General features: G+C 38.2%; 2 protein-coding genes across 8 annotated transcripts; one reads left to right on the forward strand and one right to left on the reverse strand.

The window, feature by feature from the left end:
* Positions 1 to 82: 82 nt before the first annotated feature.
* Positions 83 to 10288, reverse strand: HNRNPA2B1 (heterogeneous nuclear ribonucleoprotein A2/B1). 6 transcript variants are annotated; one of them, XR_003795110.1, is made up of 13 exons: positions 10055 to 10268; positions 7248 to 7283; positions 7040 to 7150; positions 6726 to 6872; positions 6199 to 6409; positions 5945 to 6046; positions 5790 to 5870; positions 5024 to 5086; positions 3621 to 3740; positions 3250 to 3372; positions 2495 to 2577; positions 1043 to 1115; positions 83 to 425 (listed from the first exon to the last, which is right to left on the reverse strand). XR_003795110.1 is itself a non-coding variant. In XM_029233094.1 (12 exons), exons 1-11 carry the CDS (start codon positions 10058 to 10060, stop codon positions 2516 to 2518), a joined length of 1062 nt encoding a protein of 353 aa, XP_029088927.1. In that variant the 5' UTR covers positions 10061 to 10268; the 3' UTR covers positions 83 to 425; positions 2495 to 2515. The 6 variants fall into 6 exon arrangements, 4 of the variants coding, with proteins under 4 accessions (XP_029088927.1, XP_029088926.1, XP_029088928.1 ...); XR_003795109.1 differs by having other exon boundaries at positions 980 to 1115; XM_029233094.1 differs by lacking the exon at positions 1043 to 1115.
* Positions 10289 to 11031: 743 nt separating this feature from the next.
* On the forward strand, positions 11032 to 21640 carry CBX3 (chromobox 3). Of its 2 annotated transcripts, none has more exons than XM_029233967.1 (6): positions 11032 to 11050; positions 12471 to 12522; positions 15430 to 15572; positions 17015 to 17177; positions 19893 to 19987; positions 20311 to 21640. In XM_029233967.1, the coding sequence occupies exons 2-6, from the start codon at positions 12499 to 12501 to the stop codon at positions 20435 to 20437; spliced, it is 552 nt and encodes a 183-aa protein (XP_029089800.1). In that variant the 5' UTR covers positions 11032 to 11050; positions 12471 to 12498; the 3' UTR covers positions 20438 to 21640. The 2 variants fall into 2 exon arrangements, with proteins under 2 accessions (XP_029089800.1, XP_029089799.1); XM_029233966.1 differs by lacking the exon at positions 11032 to 11050 and adding an exon at positions 11181 to 11301.
* The last annotated feature ends 2552 nt before the right edge of the window (positions 21641 to 24192 follow it).

Genomic DNA, 24192 nt, shown 5'->3' on the forward strand with positions numbered 1-24192 from the left:
ATCTAGTGGATGGCAATCCTTTAGACAACTTAATGTTCATAGAACAAGATTCACATTTTATGTGTAAACATTACACCAAGTATTTGAATACAAAAGTATTTATTTTAATAAACTTTATATTTAAAATAGAATTTTAATCTGTCTACTCACAAAACCTAATTCAAAACACGATACATTTCTCTCTCTAGCTGAACTGATGTTACTCTGTTACAAACAATACTCAATTTGTAATTGTTTTATATTAAGAACCTGTACTAAATGAAGTCTGTTATTTTATCAGAAAACATTTCCCTTTAATCTTAAAGAGTGCTTTTTAAAATGAAGGCACCAACAAGAACTACTTTCAGATGGTACAGAATTTCTTATTTCTTGAAGATTCTGTGGTTGACCACTTCTTCATTAGTTACCTGCAGCAAGACACCTTCCTGCCAAAGGAAAAAAAAAGTATCTGAAGAAGTTTATCATGTTTGTCCAAAGAACCTAAATAATTTCAGTGGTGGTCTTGGGATCAAAGAAGACTCACAGGTGCATACAGTAGAATATGCCCTGATTATCACATTCCTGAAAAGGCAATAAAGCCAGGCAATCAATCTCTGATGACATTTAAGAAATGAAACTTCAGCAGCCAACCTACGTCTCTCCTATAGGTTAGGGATTGGGAAAGAATTACCACATTTAAACCTAAGTATTTAGAATTGGATACATACAAGATTTATAATGTAGACACTTTTATTCATAAATATAAATTATCTGAAAGTAGATTTAACCATCTTGCCCTACCTTCTCCTTAGCCTGATCCTGATAAGCATGTAAAGCTAGAACCGTATCAAAATAACAGAAGAACAAAACGTCTTTATTTTTAATAAAAAAAAAATCCCTAGTTCACTCAAAACGCTTGATCCAAGAAATGTGAATACACAAGGGTGTAACGATGGGAAATTTCATGATTCATTCAACTTGCAGCCTAACTTTTACCTACCATTTCACTACCAACACCACTGAAGGAACCAAGAAAAGCTTTATTAATGATCACTTGGCTTGCCTCAGCTGTTGAAATGAAGCACTTTACAGTCTTTGTGGCAGCAGAATATACGTGTCCATGGTTCATATCAATGCTAAAATTCCAGCAGGGAAAAAAATGATATGTTAAGCACCTGAATCTTCATAGAGGGGGAGGGGGATGGGAAAGAAGGAAAAAAAGGGAAAAAAAAACAACCAAAATAATTTAAGTAAATGACAGATTGGAAAACAGGGTTTATAAAATTATTCTCTTGAGTTTATAAATTGTTAAACTCAATTTATAGCTATGTTAAACTACATGAGAACCACTATACTGAAAGACCATTAAAGAGTATTAGTTTATCTTTTGGGGAGGAAAATTAAGAAAGGAAAAGTAAATGAGATCTTACCTAAAGAAGTTTAACTGAAGCTTAGAACTATTTTGCTCTACACCCTCAGCTTTCGTTGGCATCCTTATAAACTACTGTAGTTAAAGCTTTGTAGAAACAGCACAGTTTCTTAAGACTGGCTGAACTTAGTAGCCGTCAAGAGTTCTCTTGTACTAGACCTGTATCCCTGAAGAGTACCTCGCTGGGGTTATTTCCTTTCCTTGCATTGAAGAAGCAGCATCTAAAAGATCTAAAAAGGTGTTTCTCCTTGCAGAGATATCCCTTAAGTTATCTAGATAATTTAATCCTGATGAATTGCAGACAACACACTTGTATCTGACCAGCATTTATCTTACACAAATATAACAACAGCTTTGCAATGGACCTTAATTATACTACCCACTCCTTAACTTATTTAAAATAAAAAGTCTATAATTACACAATTTCCTTTAGAATTATTTTATTAAATCATAAATGTACAACAGCTTCTTAACTCTACACACGCACTTAAATTTTTTTTAAAGGAAAAACGTTATGTCTTATTACACCATGATCCTGGCTAATAGCTTTTCAAAACTTTGAGAAAAATCTTAAAAAAGGTTTCACATGTCACCTGAAACTTACAAATTTAACATTATCAAAGAAGGAATGCTTCTACACTCTTACAAAGACCACTAGAAAGAAACAACAATTAAAAAGCTAAGAAACTGTCTCAAAGGCATTTTTTTTTTTTTTTTTTTACAATCCTTCCTCCACAGTAAGGTAATGTTATTAAATAATCCAATCCATTCACAAAATGGCTCTCTGCATCTGCTCTGGTGTCTTCTGCCATATCACTGCATATTTATGCATGACTGAGATAAGAGTTTCCTTAACATTGTTATTTCGATAACCTGAAGCTGTTCTGTTACCTCTGGGCTCTCATCCTCTCCTATTTATACAGTGAAGCCTGTTTCAACAGAAGTAAAGAGTAAAAAAAAAATAGGTTATGAAATTATCCATCTAACCAGATTTTAAGGAAAGATAACATGATCCTAAAAAGCTTTTAACTCCTGGCAGCTAGGTCTCCCAAGACATTAATAACGTGAAACTTAAAAGCTACTTACCCATGGTAAATAGGAAGAAGCTCAATATCGGCTTCTCCCTCCATAACCCCCACTTCCTCCACTGCCTCCTGGACCATAGTTTCCTAGAATTATCAGAACAAGAGAAAGCAAACTTATTTTGATTTCCCAAGTTCTACAGTTGATTTTATTTTACAGCCATACACTCCCTAAAACATGCAGATCAGAGACCATACTTGTTTCTAGTTACCCTCGTTAACTCAAGATTAAATTATCCAGATTCACAGATTTTTCAATTTTTTCCTTTAAACTTGAAAACATTTTACTACTGCTTCTCCTTTAGAGGGCTCTCTTCCATGATCATTTAAAAGATTTTTTAAGAAAGTATACCCAGCATAAGAAACATAAGGAATCTATTTCTGTCCCACTAACAACTCTCAACGATGATCTGAACGAAAAGTTCAGATTTACTAAATTAGCTTTCTAAGAGTCATACAAAATTTACACCACTTGCAATATGCTCAGCAATTTTATCTGGCTTTTTCTTAATCACCCAAGCCACTGAAAACATCTAATCCACTTCACTAACCCCAAAATATTTTATATCACTGAACATCCCACCACAACAATCCCCCCCAATGATCTTACATTTTTATTTTCCCCAAAATTTACTCTCAATAACACTGTATTTGATGGGAAGTGTTACCCAAGCATAAATAAACTTGAAAGTTATCTTTCTTCAAAGTCATGGAACACTTAATATTTTCATCACAAATTTGAAAAATCTAATAAATTACCTCCACCATATGGTCCTCCCATGTTTCTGCTACCACCAAAGTTTCCACTCTTCATTGGACCGTAGTTAGAAGGTTGCTGGTTATAATTTCCAAAATCATTATAATTTCCACTTCCATAATTTCCTGTAAAAAATTTGGAAATTTCTGTACAATAAACCCCATAACACAACCAAATATTAAACCAGTGGTACATGCTAAGTACTTAAAATTCCCACAGAAACAAATCAGAATAAATGCAAAACACCTATCTACAATTCTACATTTTTTTTTAAAAGACAACCATCAACAACAATGAAATGAAAAATCTCACGTGTTGAAAATCATTAATTCCAATCCAAATTCCCACATAAAGATGCAGGTGAATTTATTACCTCCTCCATAGTTGTCATAACCACCTCCGTAGCCCCCACCCTGGTTGCCATATCCAGGTCCTCCACCACCATATCCTCCTCTTCCTCCTCCATAACCAGGGCTACCTCCAAAATTGCCACCTATTATAAAATAAGCCTTTAAGTAATTACTTAATATTTTCAATGCCATTTGAACACCCACTTCCAGCTTTCCAAAACACGTATTTTTTAAGTAAGATATTCGTTCTACAAAATCTCTAAAATCCTCAAGGGTAGATTCTAATATCCATCCTTGGTAAACGGTTGGGGGTGGGGAGTGCCTACCCACTAACAACTGGATAAAACCTTTATAAACAAATACCTGTAATGCCACAGGTCTCCCCTAAAACTAAAGACACATCATGGATTCTCTGGAAGGTATCCTGAAATCCTATTTATGTTTTGTGTAAGGTTGTAGGTGGGGTGGGGCAGACAAGATGTGTAGACTAATGGAACAAAGTAGAAGTACCACATCTTCCTGCTGGTCCAAAAGATTAAGTTCCCAACTCATGTTTCCCTGTGAATTACCATGTCTCTTAAATAAAATGCCCACCACCCTTTTCCTGAGTAGAAATGGGGGGGAGGACCAGAAATTAGCAAACTTGCGCATGTAATTAAACTTAAACTGGTATTCTCAGATTGCTTGCAGTAAGTACAAAAACTCATCTTTCTCAAATCTCAAATATTTGGATTTCAAAGCAATATTGGAAATAGTGAGATTTATGTGACTCCTAAGTCATGCCTAATGAGGTCAAAACCAGAAATAAGGCCTATTATTTAGATCAGTTTTAAATGTCTTGTTCCTTTCTATTAAGACATTTGTCAGCAAGTATCACTCTTTTCTGTAGTTCAACAAAACATATCACTTGATAAATTTAACAGTGGCTCACCACCTTAGCTAGACACAGGAGCACACTTGTGTATGTTTTGGAAAAGTTCCTTCGGGGACTTTTGGAACATTATCCTCCTGGACTCATCTTGGTAAGAGCTAAGACAACACAGGGCTCTTATATACATTCCCCTTACATGTTGATCTTGCTCGTAACCACTTTTCTATACTTTTTCAGGAAAACAGTATACAAAATATCACATCTATCTCCAATTCTCTTGCTTGAAAAACAACAGGACAGCTTTAAACAGCATTTTTAAATTCTCATTTAAAATCTACCCAATTGATTTTGCAAAAATACAAACACCTACAACCATATTTTTCCTTTTATAATTTACAACAGGTAAGATGCAAATCAGAATAAAAATCCAAATAACTGAACCATTATCACCTAATCCCTTTACAAAAGGTAAAACATTAAGAAAAATTTCATGTATACACTCAAAAACGGACAACACAGTGTGATTAAACCTTAAGACGTGTAGAAGAAACTGACCTCCAGGTCCTCCTCCATACCCATTATAGCCATCCCCAAATCCACGACCACTTCCATATCCATCTGTTATGGGCAGGAAAAAAAAGATTATTTTCCTGTGGTTCATGCCACTCAATTCCTTACCCTCCCTTCCTCCACGTTATCTATTAGTATCTATGAATAAGAATTATTAGGAACCCATTCCCCTTAAGCTGTACACTGGTGTTACTGTATATTTTATGCTGTATTTTAGTGTTAAAAATACACTAAAGTATGTGATTCCACTTCATCATCAGGTAACTGCCTGATTTGGGGCTTGGACTTGGCAAACCTCCACTTAAGATATTCATTTATGAAAAGGAATGACAATGGACAGGGGCAGTATTTCTGTTGGCACCCCACTACTTTAATTCAGATTAACCTACATATAAAGCCCAAAGCAAAAAACAAAGACACAGACCTCTTCAAATCTACACATAAGTCTCTACAGTATTTCCACCGACTATTCAGGAAGACCTCATAAATTTAAGATGGCTGCACTATCTTAACTTTTCCAGAAACTGAAAACCATAAAGGATCTATGCAATTATTTGCCCTTGACTATAACTACAGGACTTTTAAAATGTTACCTCTTGCCTAGCCAAATCAGAATATCCCATCAGGACAGAACCTACATTAGAACTTAAGAATAACTTTTTAAAAATTAGCCTGGATTTCCTAGATTCTAATTAAAACTCACTCAGTTTTCAAGCACATTCACCCTTCTAAACTTAGAAGGCGGACTTACCAGATCCTCCTCTGAAGTTACTTCCTGGTCCTGGTCCAAAATTTCCACCACCACCGCGAGAATCTCCAAAACCAAAGTTGCCTACAATAAATACCCTGGTTAGTAACAAACACTTATACAAATAAATCTTAAGAAAAAAATGAAATTGAAGTTACCTCCTCTTCCACTTCTAGAACTTTGGACTTCCTGCATTTCTTGTCTAGATAAAGCCTTCCTTACTTCTGCATTATGACCATTGATAGTATGGTATTTCTGCACTGGAATGAAAAGTTCAGAGTCCATTAAGTCAGCATCCTATAATATTAGCCAAGTTACAAGTTAAACTTTACTTTAACAAAGTTTTAGGTGTTAACATACTCAAAACTTAAAATGTGAAAAAGCCACACCCCTAGCACTTATGGACACTTACACACAATCTTATCCACAGGATCATGGTCATCAAAAGTAACAAACCCAAAGCCTCTTTTCTTTCCAGACTGCCTATCGGTAATTATCTCAATGGTATCAATTTTTCCATATTCCTCAAAGTAATCTCTAAGATGATGTTCCTCAGTATCTTCTTTAATTCCACCTACAAACAGCTTCTTCACAGTTACATGAGCCCCTGGCTTTCCAGATTCCTGAAACAGAAAAAATCATCCTGACTGAAGAAACCACAAACATGAACGAAGGCACACTATCTGAGTAACATACATGGCTTCTATCCTATGACCAAATACTAAGGCACCTTATGAATAAGAACCTAATCTTTGAAATAACTTAGTCTAGGAAATTATAAGTACAGAAACCCAACGAAGCTCTATTAAAGAAACAAAAACACTTTGAGCTAAATACAGATAACTTTGTTCTTTCAAAAGTCACTTTCTAATCTTGAGCAAGAGCGAAATGGAATTTTCCTCAAAACTGTTTGAACAAACAAGTTATGTATTTGCTCACCTCTCTTGCAACAGCACGTTTTGGCTCAACCACTCTCCCATCAATTGAATGAGGTCTTGCAGCCATGGCAGCATCAACCTCAGCCATGGATGAAAAAGTTACAAAACCAAATCCTCTTGATCTTTTGCTTGCAGGATCCCTCATTACCTTTAAATCCAAAGGAGTGATGTTACCATTTAATCTCATCACTTACAGCATTTTAAAATAATGAATATGAATTTTAAAGTGATTTTCTCCATGATTCACTCATTTTAAACAGAGAAACCCAACACTTGAAGGACTACTATCCCTAAGCACTTCCACACTTAACGTACCACACAATCTGTAAGTTTTCCCCATTGCTCGTAGTAGTTCCTCAAACTTTCTTCTGTAGTTTCAAAGCTCAAGCCACCAATAAAGAGTTTACGGAATTGTTCCTTTTCTCTCTGCAAAGGAAAACATCATTTCAATTTTTATTTACATTTTCTCTTTGTATGCAGGAAATTAAATTCTTAAATATGAGGTGACCTGCTGGCAGAGTACCTTTTTCCTCTCCAAAGGAACAGTTTCTAAAGTTTTCTGGGGGGGAAAAAAAAAACTTACATCAAATTTAAACCATATGTTAAACTGCATTAGTTGTGTTACACCAAAAAAATTGCCTCAGCTGAATTACACAAGTTTCAAAATCATTAACGCTTGATCTAAATTTACTTCACATTAAATTATTTTAAACAAATCTAGCATAACTTAGTTTAAAAAAAACTTTCTGAAGAAAAAGGAGCAAATCTACTCCCTGGTGACTGAAAAGTTAAGATTCTTATCAAAATCTGCATTCAATCCTATAACCCAGAACAGAGAACTTTTAAATATTCCGTTTAAATATAAATTTTTAAAATATAAAAACTGTTGCCTTTTTATAACCAAGAGTTGCCATTTATTTCAGGATTCAGTTATTTGAAAAGTGAGTTTCTCTTCATTGCTCCCTCTGGTGGTGATTCTAATGTAACGCAATTTTCAAAAACCTAGTATTGTTCTCTCCCCATATACCAACTCTCCATTACAGAAAATTTTAAGCGTTCAATGTATGTACCAAAATATCCGTAAAATTTACCTCTCTTCTGACCAAGGCAGAATAACTTTCATAATTAACGGTGTCTAAAACTTAATTAAGTTTTAACATAGCTAGTTTTTGACATGTAGACAACACAGAAACAATCTGAACCGTTACTGAGCTTAAAAGCAGAAACATAGTAAGACACTGTGATCATCTCACTTTTCAAAGCCATAAAAATATTTAAATGACCACTGCGACTATCCTGTAGCTACAAAGTACTACAATTTACACTTCACCATGTTGAACTTAGTGGTCTTCTGGCAAATTACACAGCATAAACAACTTTCACATGTGAAAAAAAAAGAGCCTGGTCTGAAAACTCAATCCTTACAAACCAGCAAGCAAATAAGTTGCATTAACAGCTCTGTATTTGGGGCTATGAGTTAAAGCAGGCTGGGTCATTGTTTTCAGTTGACTAGGTTAAAAAACTAAGAATATTCAGAAACGAAAGTTAGTCACAATGTCCGTGACCAACTGTTATCAAACAGCATTACAACTTTCAACCCATAGTTCTATGAAGTTCCTCTCTCCATGCATGACATTCTCCCAACAGCTCAGAAAATACAGCGATAAGCAATTCAGTTTTTTCCCTATATAGTTAACTTTTCAGGATTCTGAAAATTTTGAAAACAAATTATCAAACTAGCTCCTGAGACACTTAAAAAACAATTACAGAAGTTACTTAGCATACTGATATTTGGACTCTTAAGCAAATTTTATTTACTCCAAATATTGTCAGTTAATAGACCTTTTAAAACCCAATTAAATTAAATAGATTAAAAAATACATCTACAACAACTTTTACAAATCACTAACAAAGGCAAAAACTCATTACTTACCTCATTTTCCAAACTTACCCGCTGTCCACTATCGATTACAAACAAAGTTATTTTATAAGCGTGCTTAGGGTCAAGGAAAATACCCAGGTAGACCCCCTTGGCTTGAGACCTTATGCTTATCAATGTAATCATCAACCATGATTGCAAACATAAACGAGAAAAGCAAGTGACAAAGTTCAAAAACATAGCGGCCCAGCCTAAAAGTTTTGTATATAGCAATACACGCATTGAAGGACTGAGCCATGTTTTAACCAGAGTACAACTATAAAGTCATTTTTATTTCATTTTCATCATGATTTCTAACTTACCACTAATAAATACCTGTGGTCTTGCCCAATAAAGATTAAATTTCCCAGTAAAAATAATATTTAAAATACAAATACTACGTTTCAAAGAGAATCCTTCAGGAAAATAAAGGATTCTGAACCAAATACCGCCCCCCACAGACCTCCTTCCCCCACGGCCTCCCCACATAGTCGGTAGTAAGCTGATGGCTCTAAATCTGATTCTTCATTTCTGAAGTTTCCTACGATTCAACTGCCTTTTTAGTTACCGCAGACCCAGATAAAACCATTACTCAAATAAACAAGGGATGGAAAACAAAATGTGGTCTTCATACTACCGCTCGCCTTAAACCGGGCCCGACACCCTACACGGTTTTACCTCCTAAGCCTTGCGAACCCGCCCTGGAGAACGCCGCCCCCTCCCCCCGCCCTTCGGTGCGGCTCCTGAACGCAATGGCGCCATTTCATCGAGGGGAAGGGAGCGAGCCTCTAATGAGGTGCGCAAGACTTTAAAGACCCGAGCTCACAAGACACTAGGAGTCCACCTCGAAACGGCATGAAAACAGTCCGAGAAAAAAAAAATAGTTAACCAGTTCTATTCTTTGTTAAAAGAGTCAAACTAGTTGAACTTAGAGAGTTAAAAGGAAAACACTGCGAGGAAGGAGAGAAATGAAAATGGCGGCCGCCAAATCCGGTTCCCGGGAGGGGGGAGGGGAAGCTCCGCAGTCCCGCTCGCGAGGACCCGAGGCCCGCCGAAACGCTCAAGCGCGGACACGCCGGGGCCCCCAAACCAGCGTGCTGTAAAAGGGGAGTAAGAATTCCTGCCTCCGCGCCCCATTTTCACTAAAGTGGGGCTGCGTCCGCCATGTGGAAGCTCCCCATCCCCCACCCCCAGCAAAGGGAAATGGCGCCGGGAGACTGAGGGTGGGGAAAGCGCTGTACAATCAGGCCTCCACTAACGACCCCTCTTCAAAAACATCCTGAGACCAGCCGCTTCTGAAGTGGCCCAATTTCGCTGCCGCTCTCCCACGGAGGCGGATGGCCGACTTCCAATGAGGCGCCAACGGCCTCGCCATGCCCTTTCCAACAACTCATTGATTTCAAACCCGTTACCTCCATCGCGGACTCAGTCGCTTCAGCCCGATTTCCCGCAGCCGAGCGAGATGAGAGAGATCTCCGCGGACGAACACGAACCGGACTCGTCCTGGCGCTGTAGTGAGAACTGCCGCTGGTCGAGAAACAACACCGCTAGGAGCACCTCCACTCTGGACCCGGCGCTGCTGCTACTGCCGCTAGAGCCGCTGCCGCCGCTTTTCTAGAACCTTCCCCCCGACTAACGCGTCCTCCCCTACGTCAGGCCGTTGCGTAAACGCCCTAACCGCCGCCAATGGCGGGAACGCTCTACGACCTCCTTGCGCCAAGTACGTGCCCCTCCCCCTTGCGGCCAGTAGTGGTGCTTGACGTCAGTTGCGTAAAAGGGCTCTGTGAATTGTGGAAGGCTCGAGTTCTGCGTATGTGACTCTCGGAACTGGGTCCAGCCCCCGCCTTAGCGCAGGGCAGGTGAGAAACGGTCGCGCATTTTGAAATTAACGCTGTTGGGAGGAGCTTAATCTTCAGCCCAGAGGTCCAGCCCCCTCAACCCCGGAGGTGGTCTTTATAGCAACGCTTTGATAATCTCCCCCCCCCCCCGTCTTAAAAAAAACCTAGTAGCCTTCTCTCCTGCCTTTTCCCTCCCCCACCCTTCCTCCTCTGCGCGGAGGACCGACTCGGCCCCTTCCGGAAACACCCGAAGCGACTTCTAGTCAAAAAATTACACTTCACGCTCCACGAACCCAACCCTGTCCAACGCTTTCGGGGTCGACCTCGCGGGTAGTCGAAAGGGGCGCTCGTTTTTATTTCCCGATTTCCCCCCCCCCACCTACCCCCAGCGTTCGGAGGCACCCAACCCCAGGGGCAAGGAAGTGGGCGGAGTCCTGTTTTGGCGCCAGCCACTACTGCTGCAAAGCAGAAAAAAACCTCCGCCGAGACTTCGGTCACGGCCCTCAACACCCCCAACCTTCCCTCTCCCTCCCCTCCCTCCGGGGACCACCAGGCGCCACGCCACGAACGGTAAGCGCCACCGTCGCCGCCCCCTCCCCCTCTCCCTCCCGGGCTCGGGCTCCCGGCGGGCACTGCGCGGCGCGCGCCCACCCCGCCCCTCGCGGCCGCCGGGCGTGGGCGGTGCCACCTTCCCCTCCCCCCGGCGACGGCCCCGCGCGCAGCTCCCCAGCCCCCTCCCCTTCGGATGTGGCTGGAGCTTGAGGCGCGCAGGGCCGGAGACGGTGCAGACCGGGGACCCGGAGCAGCTCGGAGGCGGTGAAGTCGGTGTCTTTCTTTTTCTCTAGCTTTCACTCGGTGGTGTTGCTTAAGATACCATATGCGCCCCAGAGGCCCCCAGTTCCCCCGCTTCCCATCCCTTCCCCGCCCGACCCTGAATCAGGAGCTGGTGGGAAGGAAAGGAGAAGCGAACAGAGACCCCGCGGCGGGCCTGGCGCTGGGCCGGCGTCTGTAGTTGGTTTAGGGGACGAGACTCCTCCCCAAGGTTGAAAGCTGTGGCGACAACTGCCTTATTTCTAGACAAAGCGCATTTCTTTCTCCCCTCCCCCATCCCGGATCAAGAAGAGGGGCTCTCCTTCCCCTCCTGGCCTCGGTCGGCGACTTGGGCCTCCAAGGAGGGCGGTGCATTCTCCCGTATCCGCGCGGCCCGATGTCCGGAGGCTGCGGCGGGCGCTCCGTTACGTGGCCGCCGCCTGGTCGGGGGAGGCGCGGGCCCCGTGGCGCAGTGCCCTTGAGCCCCCGCGCCGCGGCCTTTGTTTCTCCCCGCGGATGCGCTGACCACGAGGCCCGCGCTCCCGAGGGGGGGAGGGGGCGGGGCGGGGGCCGGGCGCTAAGGCCTTGTTAAGCCGAGTGGGGCAGGGGCTTGAGGGGAGCGGATGAAAGTGCAGAAAAGAAGTGATTTGGTTTCAAAAGTGGCACGAAATGGGACTGGAACATCTCGGTGTGTTTTTCCTTTAATTTTTTAACTAGTGATTGGAAAGGGAAGGCTGCTAAGAAGAAACCAGGTTGGGATTACATTACATAGGCGACTTTTTGGACTGTTAAGTGTAGAGGAGAAATTCACAATAATTGGTTATTGTGATCGTTCGGGCAGTCGTTTGATTTTGAACCAAACTATTTGGCCATTTTTTTAAAAATTCTGTTATAAGTGGGATTTGGATTGGGAAAAAAAAATTGTCTATTTTTTACCTAAAGCTTTCTCGGGTACTAACGTGCCCGGTAAGGTTATCTAGGTACACTTGGTTACAACACTGATATACTCTTAGGTGTGTATCACTAGTTTGTGCAGAATCTCAAAACTGCTTCTCTGTGGGTTTGTATACATGTTTGATAACGTGAGTTACCTAGGTGGGGGTTGGAATCCAAACAAAGCTTATGTTTAGCTACTTTTTTGTGTCTTGCAAACTTTTTTAACTGTCATGCATTTTTCTAGTAATAGCTCTTCAAGTCTGCAATAAAAAATGGCGTCCAATAAAACTACATTGGTAAGTTAATGACAACCTAAAATATTTAAGGATCTAACACAAACTTTCTTCAAAAATTATAACTTTGCATCTCTGTGGTTGAGAAATTTATATCCATATAATAGTTTCCAGGCCCTTCTCTCCCCACTGTTATTATGGGGAGAGTTAGGAGCAAAAAGGAAATTACTACATTGAGATATTTATTGACTTGGTTTAATAGTGTCTTGATTCGTTTAGGGAAACCTAATCTTGGGAGAGTAGCATGAAATGAATTTTTACCAAGTATTCTTATCTTGAAATAAAGATACAAAAAGTTATGTGACCTGGAAGAATGTTATAAGCATACACAGACAAAGCAATAAAGCCCTTGTTGATTGGCATACTATTCTCGAAATCACTCTACTGAATTCTAGGGAAAGCAGGTATTTTCAGCATTGCCCTGTTTAAAGAACGGTTACCTTGTACACTTAGATGGAGACAAAAGTCATTGAATGTTTCGAATTGTTTTGGTCACTGTCATATTTCAAACTTGCTTATTCTAAAATACAGAAGGGTCTTAAATTTAAATCATTGCAGTGTGGTTTTTTTAATACACGACATGAAAAAACATCACACATACGTCCAGGAAAGAGGAAACTAGATCTGCATCTTTTGAGAAATTAAGTTTTTTCTCTCCAGCAGTTTTCTTAAACCCACAGTTTGCATTCTTAGGCTTCATTAAAACTTCTGTAAACCTGTAGACATGTATGTATTCAGCCATATCAACTTTGGAGTTTTAACATAATCGTTGGAATATTCACATAAAAATCACGAAATTCAAAGTTATGGTTCCCACGGTATTTAATTCTAACACATTGCGTTAATAACAATTGCAAGTATATAAAGGTGAGTGTAAACATCTAAATAAAGCAAAATGGTTTTGGTTTGTGTATTCTCCCCTTGAGTTTTGCAATATAAAGGGCACGTTCGTGATTTTTAATTTGTTTCATCATTAGATTGCACTTCAAAGTCAAACATCCTGAGAAACATTTAAATATAAAGCCTGTCTGGTGGCATAATTTATTCCCATCAAAGCCATCAATGGAAAAAGCACAAAGCATAATCTGTGCTTCCTCAGGATTGAACTGTCCTTCAAATTTCATAATCAGTAAACCAAAATGTAGATAATTAAATTGGCTTTACAATCACCAGTATCAGAAGTATTGGATGGGAAACGAAATAGCTGTCCCTGAGACTATGAGGATGAGTATAGACACAGAAAGCAAATAGATGCGTCTATTAAAATTAAATTGCTTTGCATACAGTTTGATAGTCTTCAGAATCTACCTAACTTTGCATTTTAAAATAATTTTGTTAGTGTTGTGAGATAATGTGTGCTGTAATTTAAATGGGAAAGTGGGTGGATTTTCTTTTAAAAAGAAAAGGATGAGCATTTGAAACTAGTTTATGGGTGCCATAGTAGTAAATACTTTATTTCTTTGACCAAATTTTTTTTAGCTTTCATTTTCTGTGTTTGTTTTTGTTTTCCTGTTTACTCTGTTAGCCTCTTAGTTTCATGGACATACTTTTTTCGTTTTTCATTTAGGATCAGTGTCTGATAAGCTTTGGTCTATACCAGTTTTTCTTCACTCTTTCCACTACTACCATCATTACCTTCCTTGTACTGTATGGAGGCAGAAGGCTATTTGACTGGGTGCAGTACCCAAGTATCTTGACTAATGAAAGTTATAAGACCTGACATGGGGAATGGTATCCAACAAAATCAGGTGTTTGCTGCATTATTTAAGTTTCAGAGGATTTTTATTTCTTACATGTGTGTGTACACCTCTAAATGATTACATATTTTTAAATGTCCTTTGCAGTCTTGAGGCATAGCTGTTAATTTTTCTGCTTACATGCTTTAGGAGGGATGACTTTAGTGACTGAGCAATTAATTTTTTTTTTTAATAGCACCTGTTTTAAGGTGAAATGATTCCAAGATGAACATAACATGTGGGATTTCCCCCCTTAGTCTCTTAATAACCATTTCTGGGTTTTTTTGAAAGTTTATCCATTTTCAATAACAAATCTGTTTCGAGTTATTGTTCTGTTGAGCTTGGTCTCCTGCTTCTCTCAAAGAGTGTTATACCAAAAAAAAAAAAAAATCTAACCTAAAAACTTGTAAGTTAGTTTCATTGGCTACCACTTTAGAGTCTTTCTCTTGAGAAGCCAAGAAAAGGATTTTTTCACATTAGATAATTAAAATGATCCAGCATTTTGGCCTCTTAAAGTGACAGCATTATAGGTTTGTTCCGAGTGGTCAGTGACATTATGTACAGAGATTATGGGGAAATGATCTTGTCCTTTTTAACCTATTTATGGTCTCATTGGTTGACCCTGCAATTGATATCAGGGTTCTGAACCATGTTTTTGTTCTGCAGTTATCTTTTCTCTTAAATTGTCGAGGCTTTTAACATCGGTGTTTCAATTGGGAAAGGGGGTCTTAGTGTTTGGGGGCTGTAGTTTTAATGGGTCTATGGTTCACTAATAAGACCTGTCACTACTAGTTATTCTCCTTTGTATCATTCTCTAATAGTTGTTTGTTGCTGTCCTGTGGTTAAAATGAGTGAAAACTCTACTAAAATTGGTCTTGTAGACTACATAGAAATAAGACCAGGAAAAGATAAAACACTGCTTTCAAAGAATGTTTTTGATTGTATTATTTCACTGAAGGGTGGTGGGTGATAGTTTTGAGTTAAACCCACAGAATCAAGAATTCCTTTATTTTATTATCTGTTAACTTTTACCTTTTCAGAAGGTATCTGCTCTGGGATATAGAAGTGGAAATTTAGGTGTCAAATGCAACGGTAATATAAGTACTCTAGCCTTTAAAATGTACTAAAAAAATCAAAAAAGGACATTTCTTAAATCTGTCTTGTTTTGTTTTAGCAAAAAATGGGAAAGAAACAGAATGGAAAAAGTAAAAAAGTCGAAGAGGCAGAACCTGAAGAATTTGTGGTAGAAAAAGTACTGGACCGACGTGTAGTGAATGGGAAGGTGGAGTATTTCCTGAAGTGGAAGGGATTTACAGAGTAAGAGATCTCAGTGCTTTTATTATATGTTTAACTGCACTTAAGTAACATTTAAAATTTGTTTTTAGTCTAAGATCTTTTTATCCATTTTCTGTAAGTTTCTTTAAATTTAAAAGCACCTTTAATCCAGGGTATCTTGTTTGAGGTATGTTTAAAAAGAGCCATCCATGTCTTTTGCCTGCAGTGGTAACCTAGCAGATTTGAGTCTAGTTGATTACCTTGGAGAGTCAGATTTATATAATATAGAGTACAGTTTGCTTTTTAATGTCTTTGGATACTGTACTACCAAGAATACCTAATGTACACGGTTTTCCTACAGAGGACATTAAAAAATAGTGAAGCTATGTAAGGTATACTAGTGGGTATTAAACAGAAGTGCTCATCATAATTCAGGTCCTACACTAGGTTTACTGTATCTTAATCTCTAAGAAGTAGAATCTGGGCATCAATAGACCAAGTTGTAATCAGAGGTTAAAAGTATCTTTCCTAGCATCTCTAAAATGATTAATTTCATTCTGTCTAGTTCTGTAAAGGCTTTCTGGATCAGAGCACACAAAGTTAGCAATCTTGTAACTAGTGGTGTAGGGTGATCTTACTTTCACATTTGGTAATTGATATTCATTTTCTTTCCAGCCCTTCTGAAAAACACATGGAAATGGTCATCTCTGCTGTATATCAGGGATTGGCAGACTTTAATAAGAGTCACATAGTAGATAATCTAGGCTTTGTGGGCTTCTGTCACAGCTATTCAATTCTGAGAATGTAGTACAAAAGCAGCAATAGGCAATACGTTAAACAGATGAACATGGCTGTGTTCTAATAATGCTTTTGTTTATGGGCCCCAAAATTCAATTCCATGTGACTTTTATTGTGACAATTTTTCCCAACCAATTAAAAATGTAAAAAACAGTCTTAGTTTGCCAGCCATACAAAAGGCTGGATTTGACTTTGAGTTGCCAACCCCTGTTTTATATCACTTCCCAATTTGAGTACCCAGCAGAAATTGAAAATACTGTCTCACATTTGAGAGCGCCTCTGAATTGCTGTGTTTTAAAACACAGTATTGGAGGCCTCAACCCTAAGAACAATCTGATAAAGTAATTTGAGGTGGGAACCAGGAATCCACCTTTTTTAAAGGCTCTTCCAGAGGAATTCTAAAGTGAGTTGTCCGCATAACTTGGAAAAATATTGGTTCCAGTTATTCTGCTAGAGTCAGGTTCAGTTAACCTTGGAGGTAATAACATTGCCCACTTAGTACGAACTGTGAAAGTAGACACAAAAGGAAGTATAGATTTCCTCAAAAGAATGTGAGGGGAGGGGGGAAATGATTAATATCTGCAGTACAGAGGACTTTTTGTCAGGTATGTATTAAATGGATCTGGATGATGGTGATGAACCATGTTTAATTGAATGAATTTTTTTTTTTTTTTAACTGAACACAGTGCAGACAATACTTGGGAACCCGAAGAAAATTTAGATTGTCCAGAGTTAATTGAAGCATTTCTTAATTCTCAAAAAGCTGGTAAAGAAAAAGATGGAACAAAAAGAAAATCTTTATCTGACAGTGAATCTGATGATAGCAAATCAAAGAAGAAAAGAGATGCTGTACGTATAAAACATTGGCCAGCAAAAAGGCTTTTTGTAAAAGGATGACTTGATTTTTTAAATGCTTTTTAAAACTCAAGTACTTTAAAAATATCATTAAAAGCCCTTTGTTAAATATTTAATATTTGGGACAGAAAGGATAGGCATGGTTTACCCTACATTGTGTAAATGTCTAGTAAGTGCTTACACCACTTAAAATTGTGCTAGTGTTACTTTGGATAGATTGATGAATTTGACTTCAGATCAGACGATTTCCTCTGATCTAGACCAGTTGTCTTAAGTAAAAACAATACAAAATTGATCTTTGAAAATCCCTTACAGTACAGTGAAAACAATCTACATAGCACATTTTGATTATAGATCATTAGTGAGTGGTAGTGACTAAAACTTTGGCACATGATCCTTGTATTGCCAAACAGTACTTTGATTTTGAAGTATATAATCTTGGATAATAATTTTTTTTATTAATTTTTATTAGCATAAAATGAGATAATTGGTTCATTCACTGCATGTGTATTTTGAGCCAATCTTTTCTTCGTTGATTTCTTTGTGGCTTTGAGCAAATTACATAAATCCTTGCTTTTACCCTCAACTTTAAAACATACTTGTCCTGCCTTTTGGCCTAACACGGCAATTTGGGAAAAGGTCTTGGGTCTAAATTATATCTAGGCTTGGGGACTAAACATACAATACAGATTTATTGATAAGGACTTTGGATTTAAAATTTGATCATTTGGGGCTTCCCTGGTGGCGCAGTGGTTGAGAGTCCGCCTGCTGATGCAGGGGACACAGGTTCGTGCCCTGGTCTGGGAAGATCCCACATGCCGCGGAGCAGCTGGGTACGTGAGCCGTGGCCGCTGAGCCTGCGCGTCCGGAGCCTGTGCTCCGCAACAGGAGAGGCCACAACAGTGAGAGGCCCGCATATCGCAAAAAAATAAAATTTGATCATTTGAATTAGATGCTAAGTACTTCGCAGTCCATTAACTTTTTTTTTTTTTTTTTTTTGGCTGTGTTGGGTCTTCATTGCTGCATGCGGGCTTTTCTCTAGTTGCGGCAAGTGGGGACTACTCTTCATTGCAGTGCGTGGGCTTCTCATTGCGGTGGCTTCTCTTGTTGCGGAGCACGGGCTCTAGGCGCGCAGGCTCAGTAGTTGTGGCAGATAGGCTCTAGAGCACAGGCTCAGTAGTTGTGGCACACGGGCTTAGTTGCTCTGAGGCATGTGGGATCTTCCTGGCCCAGGGCTCAAACCCATGTCCCCTGCATCGGCAGGTGGATTCTTAACCACTGTGCCACCAGGGAAGTCCCAGTCCAATAACTCTTAATGACAGTTCTGTCAAGATCATAGGTATTACCCTCATTTTTTACAGAAGGGAAACAGAGGTGGGCTACAAATTTGGTTCTGAACACTTTAGCAGCCAAGGCAAAAAGGTAACAATCTTAATCAGTTGTAAGTAAATGGGAAGTCAACCACATGCTCAACAGAAGCACTGTTTAATAACAATAGTTATCCTGTATTGAGCCCTCGTAATGTGCCAAGCAGTGTTCTAAATGACTTAATTTGCTTTTCATATACTTTAAAATTTCTATGAAACAGATAGTATTAATTGTATGTATTTTATAGAAAATGAACCTGAATCACAAAGAGGTTAACTTGCCCAAAGCCACACAGCGAGTGAAGGTTAGAGTCATCATTATAACCTAGGCAGTCTGACTCCAGAGCTCGAGATAATGATGTAAAAAGTCTCATGGGGAGAAAGGATTTGTTTTGTAAGCACTTCTCTTTTTTGGTCTCAAGTCCCTTTTACACTCTAGAAAATTATTGAGGATCCCAAAAAACTTGTTTATATGGATTATAACTATCAGTACTAACTGCATTAGAAATTAAAGTAGAAACTTATACAGTTTTGTATATTCAGTTAAGAAGGACGAAGATTATTACATGTTCATAACTTTTCATGAAAAATAACTTTAAATGAGAAGAGTGGCATTTTACATTTTTGCAAATCTTGTCAGTGTCTGTCTTAATAAGGCATTAGTCCTGTATTCGATTTGCTGTGCTATGTTGTTTGGTGGAGATATGCAAAGACAATCTAAAGTCACAGATACATGAAAAGAGGAGATCTTGCAGAGATAAACAGATACTCCAGAAGGTCTCGGGCATCCCCAGGAGTCCCTCAGGCCACAGTTTTGATTTATACTAAGTATTTTATAAGGTTTACTGTAATTCAGATTGATTACAATACTGATTAGTCTCATTTTAAAGTTTTTATTACTTTGCTGTTTATAGTTTCTGTGTGCTTTAAAAAATAACATGGGTAATTTAGACGATTCCTAGAAGTAATTTGAAATACTGACTTTCAAGAATTTATAATTATTAATTGATTTAGAATTACCAGAAAAAAAGAGATTGGGGTTTTTTTCCTGCCTTTTGGTGTCTTTGAATGAAGAAAGTTTTGTCTGTTTTCTTAATTTATGATTCAGAATATTTTAGACATCCAGATTTGTTTTTTCTGCTTGTAAGTTTAATGGAAATTAATACGTGTTTTAGTACTAAATATGGGCTCTTGCTCTGGTCATTTGTTTCACCATCAGAAGGTTTTTATTTAAAAGTTATATATCATGAAAACAAATTGGAAGTTAACATTGTTAGTTTGCTCTCTGAAAAAAATGTGTGGGAACATTTATGTAAATAATCATTTAACCTCTTTTAAACAGGCTGATAAACCAAGAGGTTTTGCGAGAGGTCTTGATCCAGAGCGAATAATTGGTGCCACAGACAGCAGTGGAGAATTAATGTTTCTCATGAAGTGGTAAGTGTGTGGGTAATTTCTGTTATATTTTACAGTAAGAATTTTTAGAAAACATATCTACCTAGGTTTTATAAGTAGTTGACCATCATTAGGTAGAGAGTAATTATCTGCTAGAAGGATGATTCTAGTTACTTTGCTAAAGCAACAAGTGGCAAACTGTGGCCCGTTTTGGAAAATTAAGTTTTATTGGAACACAGCCACAAGTAACCACATAACCCTGAAGCAATACCTTTTGATTGAGTTATGATCCTTAAGTGAATGCTTATCAATTGACAAAAAACAGTTTAGACTTTTTAACTGAATATTTTTTTTCCTCACAACAGGAAAGATTCAGATGAGGCGGACTTGGTGCTGGCAAAAGAGGCAAATATGAAGTGTCCTCAAATTGTAATTGCTTTTTATGAGGAGAGACTAACTTGGCATTCTTGTCCAGAAGATGAAGCTCAATAATTGTTTGCGTTGCTTTTTATATATATTTATATATATATATAAAATCTGGTTCTTGGTTTTTTGATTTATTAGTGTGAAGAAATAACTACATTCTAATGAAAGTCAAGTTTGATATGTTCGTTTTGAAGTAGTATTGGGGAAGTTGTTGGGTTTTGGGGGGTTTTTTGGGGGTTTTGTTTTTGGTTTTTTTGCATCTGTAGCACTGGTTACTTTGAACAAATAAAAGCTTTCTGTAGTTGCTTCCTTTAGCAGAAAAGAACATTTGATACCATGGTATATTATTTCCTCTGCATTAGAGAACAGCTTTTCTAAATGTTGGGGAAAATCTCCATAGTCATTACTCAATCAGAATTTAGAATTTGCATTTAACTCATATATGCCTAAGGACCATTCTGGGTTTTCTGTATGTGTATACATAAAATACATATGTAAATGGTTTGGGGTTTTTTTGGTTATTGTTTAAACACATTTACCAAAACAAAAACAGCCTTTCACAACCATGGATGAGCCCATGTTTCTGGGATTCTATCATTTTGAGCAATATAAGAAATCACTTCAACTTAAATTGAAAATTTAAGTCTTAACCTTTCAAATTAAATAATTTTGTAATTAATGAGACAAATTAAACAATTTAAATTGGATAATTTTTTAAAGCAGCCCTATCAGAATCTGCATCCATATCTACCATCATGTAAATGCAGTTTTATATGTAAAACCTTCCTGAAAGGAAAATTTTATCTCTGTCAACCCAAATGAAAAAAATAGAAAAATTCTGGTATGTTTTTATTAGCCAAGCAAGACTTAGTTAAATGGACATTTAAAGCTTCCTTTTGGCAAACCACTCTTAAGAAGTTGAAATCCGTGTGCTGTATTTAATGAAAGACTGTTATACATGCAGTGTCTCAGACTTGTTAATGGAAACCTAATCAGATGGTTAGAGATGTTGGCAGTTTAGGATCTGCAGGAATAAATGAGTGAACAAAGTTTTCTAATCTAAACTTGACCTGCATGTTTTTTCAAACTTTACCCCAACCCATTCCTTACATGTAGGCTCAGTCTTCTCAGTATTTTGGGTTACTGGTTCAGCAGAAGCCAGGAAAAACAATAACTTTGTAGTAATCAGAATGTTATTCAACTGTATATTGTTTACTTTATTGTAAATACTGGTGAACAGTGGTCAATAAATAGTTTTATATTCCTTTATGTGATTGATTAGACTTTTTTTTTAATCTGATGACTTTATAGTGGGAGTAGAAACACATTCACTGTATTAACTTCATATTTGTAAATAGTGTGATATCACTAAGGCATTAGAGTACCTGTTTTAGATCCTTTGAGTTTAGGAATTTCAAGTAGAATATGTATTAACACAAAAAGGTTTTCTTCTTAAAATGAGTTTCAGTGGACTTCCCTGGTGGCTCATTGGTTAAGAATCCACCTGCCAATGCAGGGGACACGGGTTTGGGCCCTGGTCCAGGAAGATCCCACATGCTGCGGAGCACATAAGCCCGTGTGCCACAACTACTGAGCCCGTGTGCCTAGAGCCCGTGCTCCTCAACAAGAGAAGCCACTGCAATGAGAAGCCCACGCACTGCTACGAAGAGTAGCCCCTGCTCACCGCAACTAGAGAAAGCCCGTGTGCAGCAGTGAAGACCCAACGCAGCCAAAAATAAATTTATTTAAAAAAATAAGTTTCAGGTGATGCCTAAGAGGAGCTTGTTTCATTAAAGTGACTCAGACTCTAGTTTGTTGAAGCTGCCATCTTAAAAAAAAACAGGTATTCTGATAGGACTGATACTGTTGTGATATATTTCTTCTAATTTCCAAAATCTATACAGAAAAAAGGAAATCACCTATACTAAGCTGTTTATCAATTTTTTGTAGACCTAGCACTGCTCTCAACAGTGGGTTTGTAAATGATACAGAACCTTTTGTTCAGATCAGAAATTGATGACTGTACCTTGAATTTTAGCTTAGTGAGAGCACTTCTGGAAACTTGTCCATGTATTTTAATACCCCTTATGTTGTATCTGTTTCTTACTGGTGCTATAAAAAGTTGTCACAAACTTGAATGGCTTAAAACAACAAATTTCTTTATTTTTGGAGTCCAAAATACAAAGTCAAGGTATTGGGGCTTCCCTGGCAGTCCAGTGGTTGACTCCACACTTCCACTGCAGGGAGCACAGGTTTGGTCCCTGGTCGGGGAACTAAGATCCCGTACGCCATGCGGCATGGCCTAAAAATTTTAAAAAGTCAAGGTATTAGGGCTGGTTCCTAGAGGCCATCTATATTCCTTGGTTCCAGGCCCCTTCCATCTTCAAAACCAGTATAGCACAGTCTCTCAACAAGTTACTTCACCTCTCTCTACCTTAGTTTCCTCATCTATAAAATAGAGGTAAATCAAGATGAAATATAAGCAAGCATATGAGACACTTAAAACAATGCCTTGTATGTGGTAATAACAATGTGTGTTACCTATTTTTAGTAGGGACACCGTAGGCTGTTGTATGGAGGTTCCCCAACTTAATCAGTTGCTGGGTATGAACACTTAGGTTGTTTGTAGTTTTTTGCTGTTAGATTAATGTGGTGAACATCCATTTCTTTGTGTCTTTTCAATTTCTTTCTCCAGTGGCATATAGTTTTCAGAGTACAGGTCTTTCATCTCCTTGGTTAGATTTATTACTAGGTATTTTTATTTTTTTGGCCATGCCACGGGGCATGTGGGATCTTAGTTCCAAGGATCTTAGATCAGGGATTGAACTGGTGCCCCTTGCGTTGCTAGCACAGACTTTTAACCACTGGACTCCAGGGAAGCAAGGTGGTGAACATTCTTTTACATAATACATAGTGAAAAGTAGATACAGATGGATTTCCAGAAATTGATGAAGTCGGTCTTGTACTGGTGTACGAGTCTTCCATCAGTAGTCATTACCCCACATCCTTAGTTGTACTGCAGATTAATAATACTGAGACTGATTTTGTTGCCAGTTCAATGGCATCTTGTTTTAATTTGCATGTCTGATATTTTTATTGAACATTCTTTTCATGCTTACTATTTGCATTTCCTCATCTATAAATGAATTGCCAATTTTACAAATTTTTTAATTTGTAGCAGTTCCTTATGTAATTATTAATTTTTTGTGTTGCAAATATTTTCTGCCAATGTTTTTTGACATGATTTATGATAACCATTTTGTCGTACCAAATTTTATGTGGTCAACCCTTGTCAGTCTTTATGTCTTCTGGATTTCATGTCTTGTTTCAAAATACCTCTCCCATTCTGAAGTTACATGGATAGTCTTTTAAAATTTCTTCTATTTTCATTTTCTTCATTTCATTTCATTTTTGTAGTCAGGTCTTTAATCTGAGATTTTGTTGAATATGTGAAGGTTTCTGACTTTTGTTTCCCAAGATGGACATCAGTGCTTCTGAAGAAGTAGATGTGTAGGTAGCAGTTTCCCTAATCTCATGGATCAAAGATAATCATTATGCCACTACAAAAAGACTTGGCCAACATATAAAACTGAAGTTTTTCTTTTTCATAAAAGGCCTGAAATGTGTTCAAATACCTGGACAAATATTGGCATCGAGCAAAAGATAAAAATCTCTAACATAAAGCTGAATATGAATAGTATATTTGTATGTAACCTATATGATACATAGACCCTTTCATCTTTTGTTGAAAAAATGAATTTGTACCTTTGAGTATTCACTGATCAAGGAGAGCAATTTTAACAACTTAAAGCTCCAGTAGG

This window comes from Monodon monoceros, unplaced genomic scaffold (genome assembly GCF_005190385.1).
Source record: "Monodon monoceros isolate NGI ecotype Baffin Bay Population unplaced genomic scaffold, NGI_Narwhal_1 Super_Scaffold_2, whole genome shotgun sequence".
NCBI lineage: Eukaryota > Metazoa > Chordata > Mammalia > Artiodactyla > Monodontidae > Monodon > Monodon monoceros.

Excerpts from the sequence above, each read along its gene's own strand:
- HNRNPA2B1 (XM_029233094.1), bottom strand. Across the intron at positions 7,151-7,247 it reads TTCCTTTGGAGAGGAAAAAG|AGAGAAAAGGAACAATTCCG; the intron begins GTACTCTGCCAG and ends TTTCCTTTGCAG. Across the intron at positions 5,871-5,944 it reads TTCTAGAAGTGGAAGAGGAG|GCAACTTTGGTTTTGGAGAT; the intron begins GTAACTTCAATT and ends TATTTATTGTAG.
- CBX3 (XM_029233967.1), top strand. The coding sequence starts at position 12,499 with ATGGCGTCCAATAAAACTACATTG. Across the intron at positions 12,523-15,429 it reads CGTCCAATAAAACTACATTG|CAAAAAATGGGAAAGAAACA; the intron begins GTAAGTTAATGA and ends GTTTTGTTTTAG. Across the intron at positions 17,178-19,892 it reads CAAAGAAGAAAAGAGATGCT|GCTGATAAACCAAGAGGTTT; the intron begins GTACGTATAAAA and ends TCTTTTAAACAG.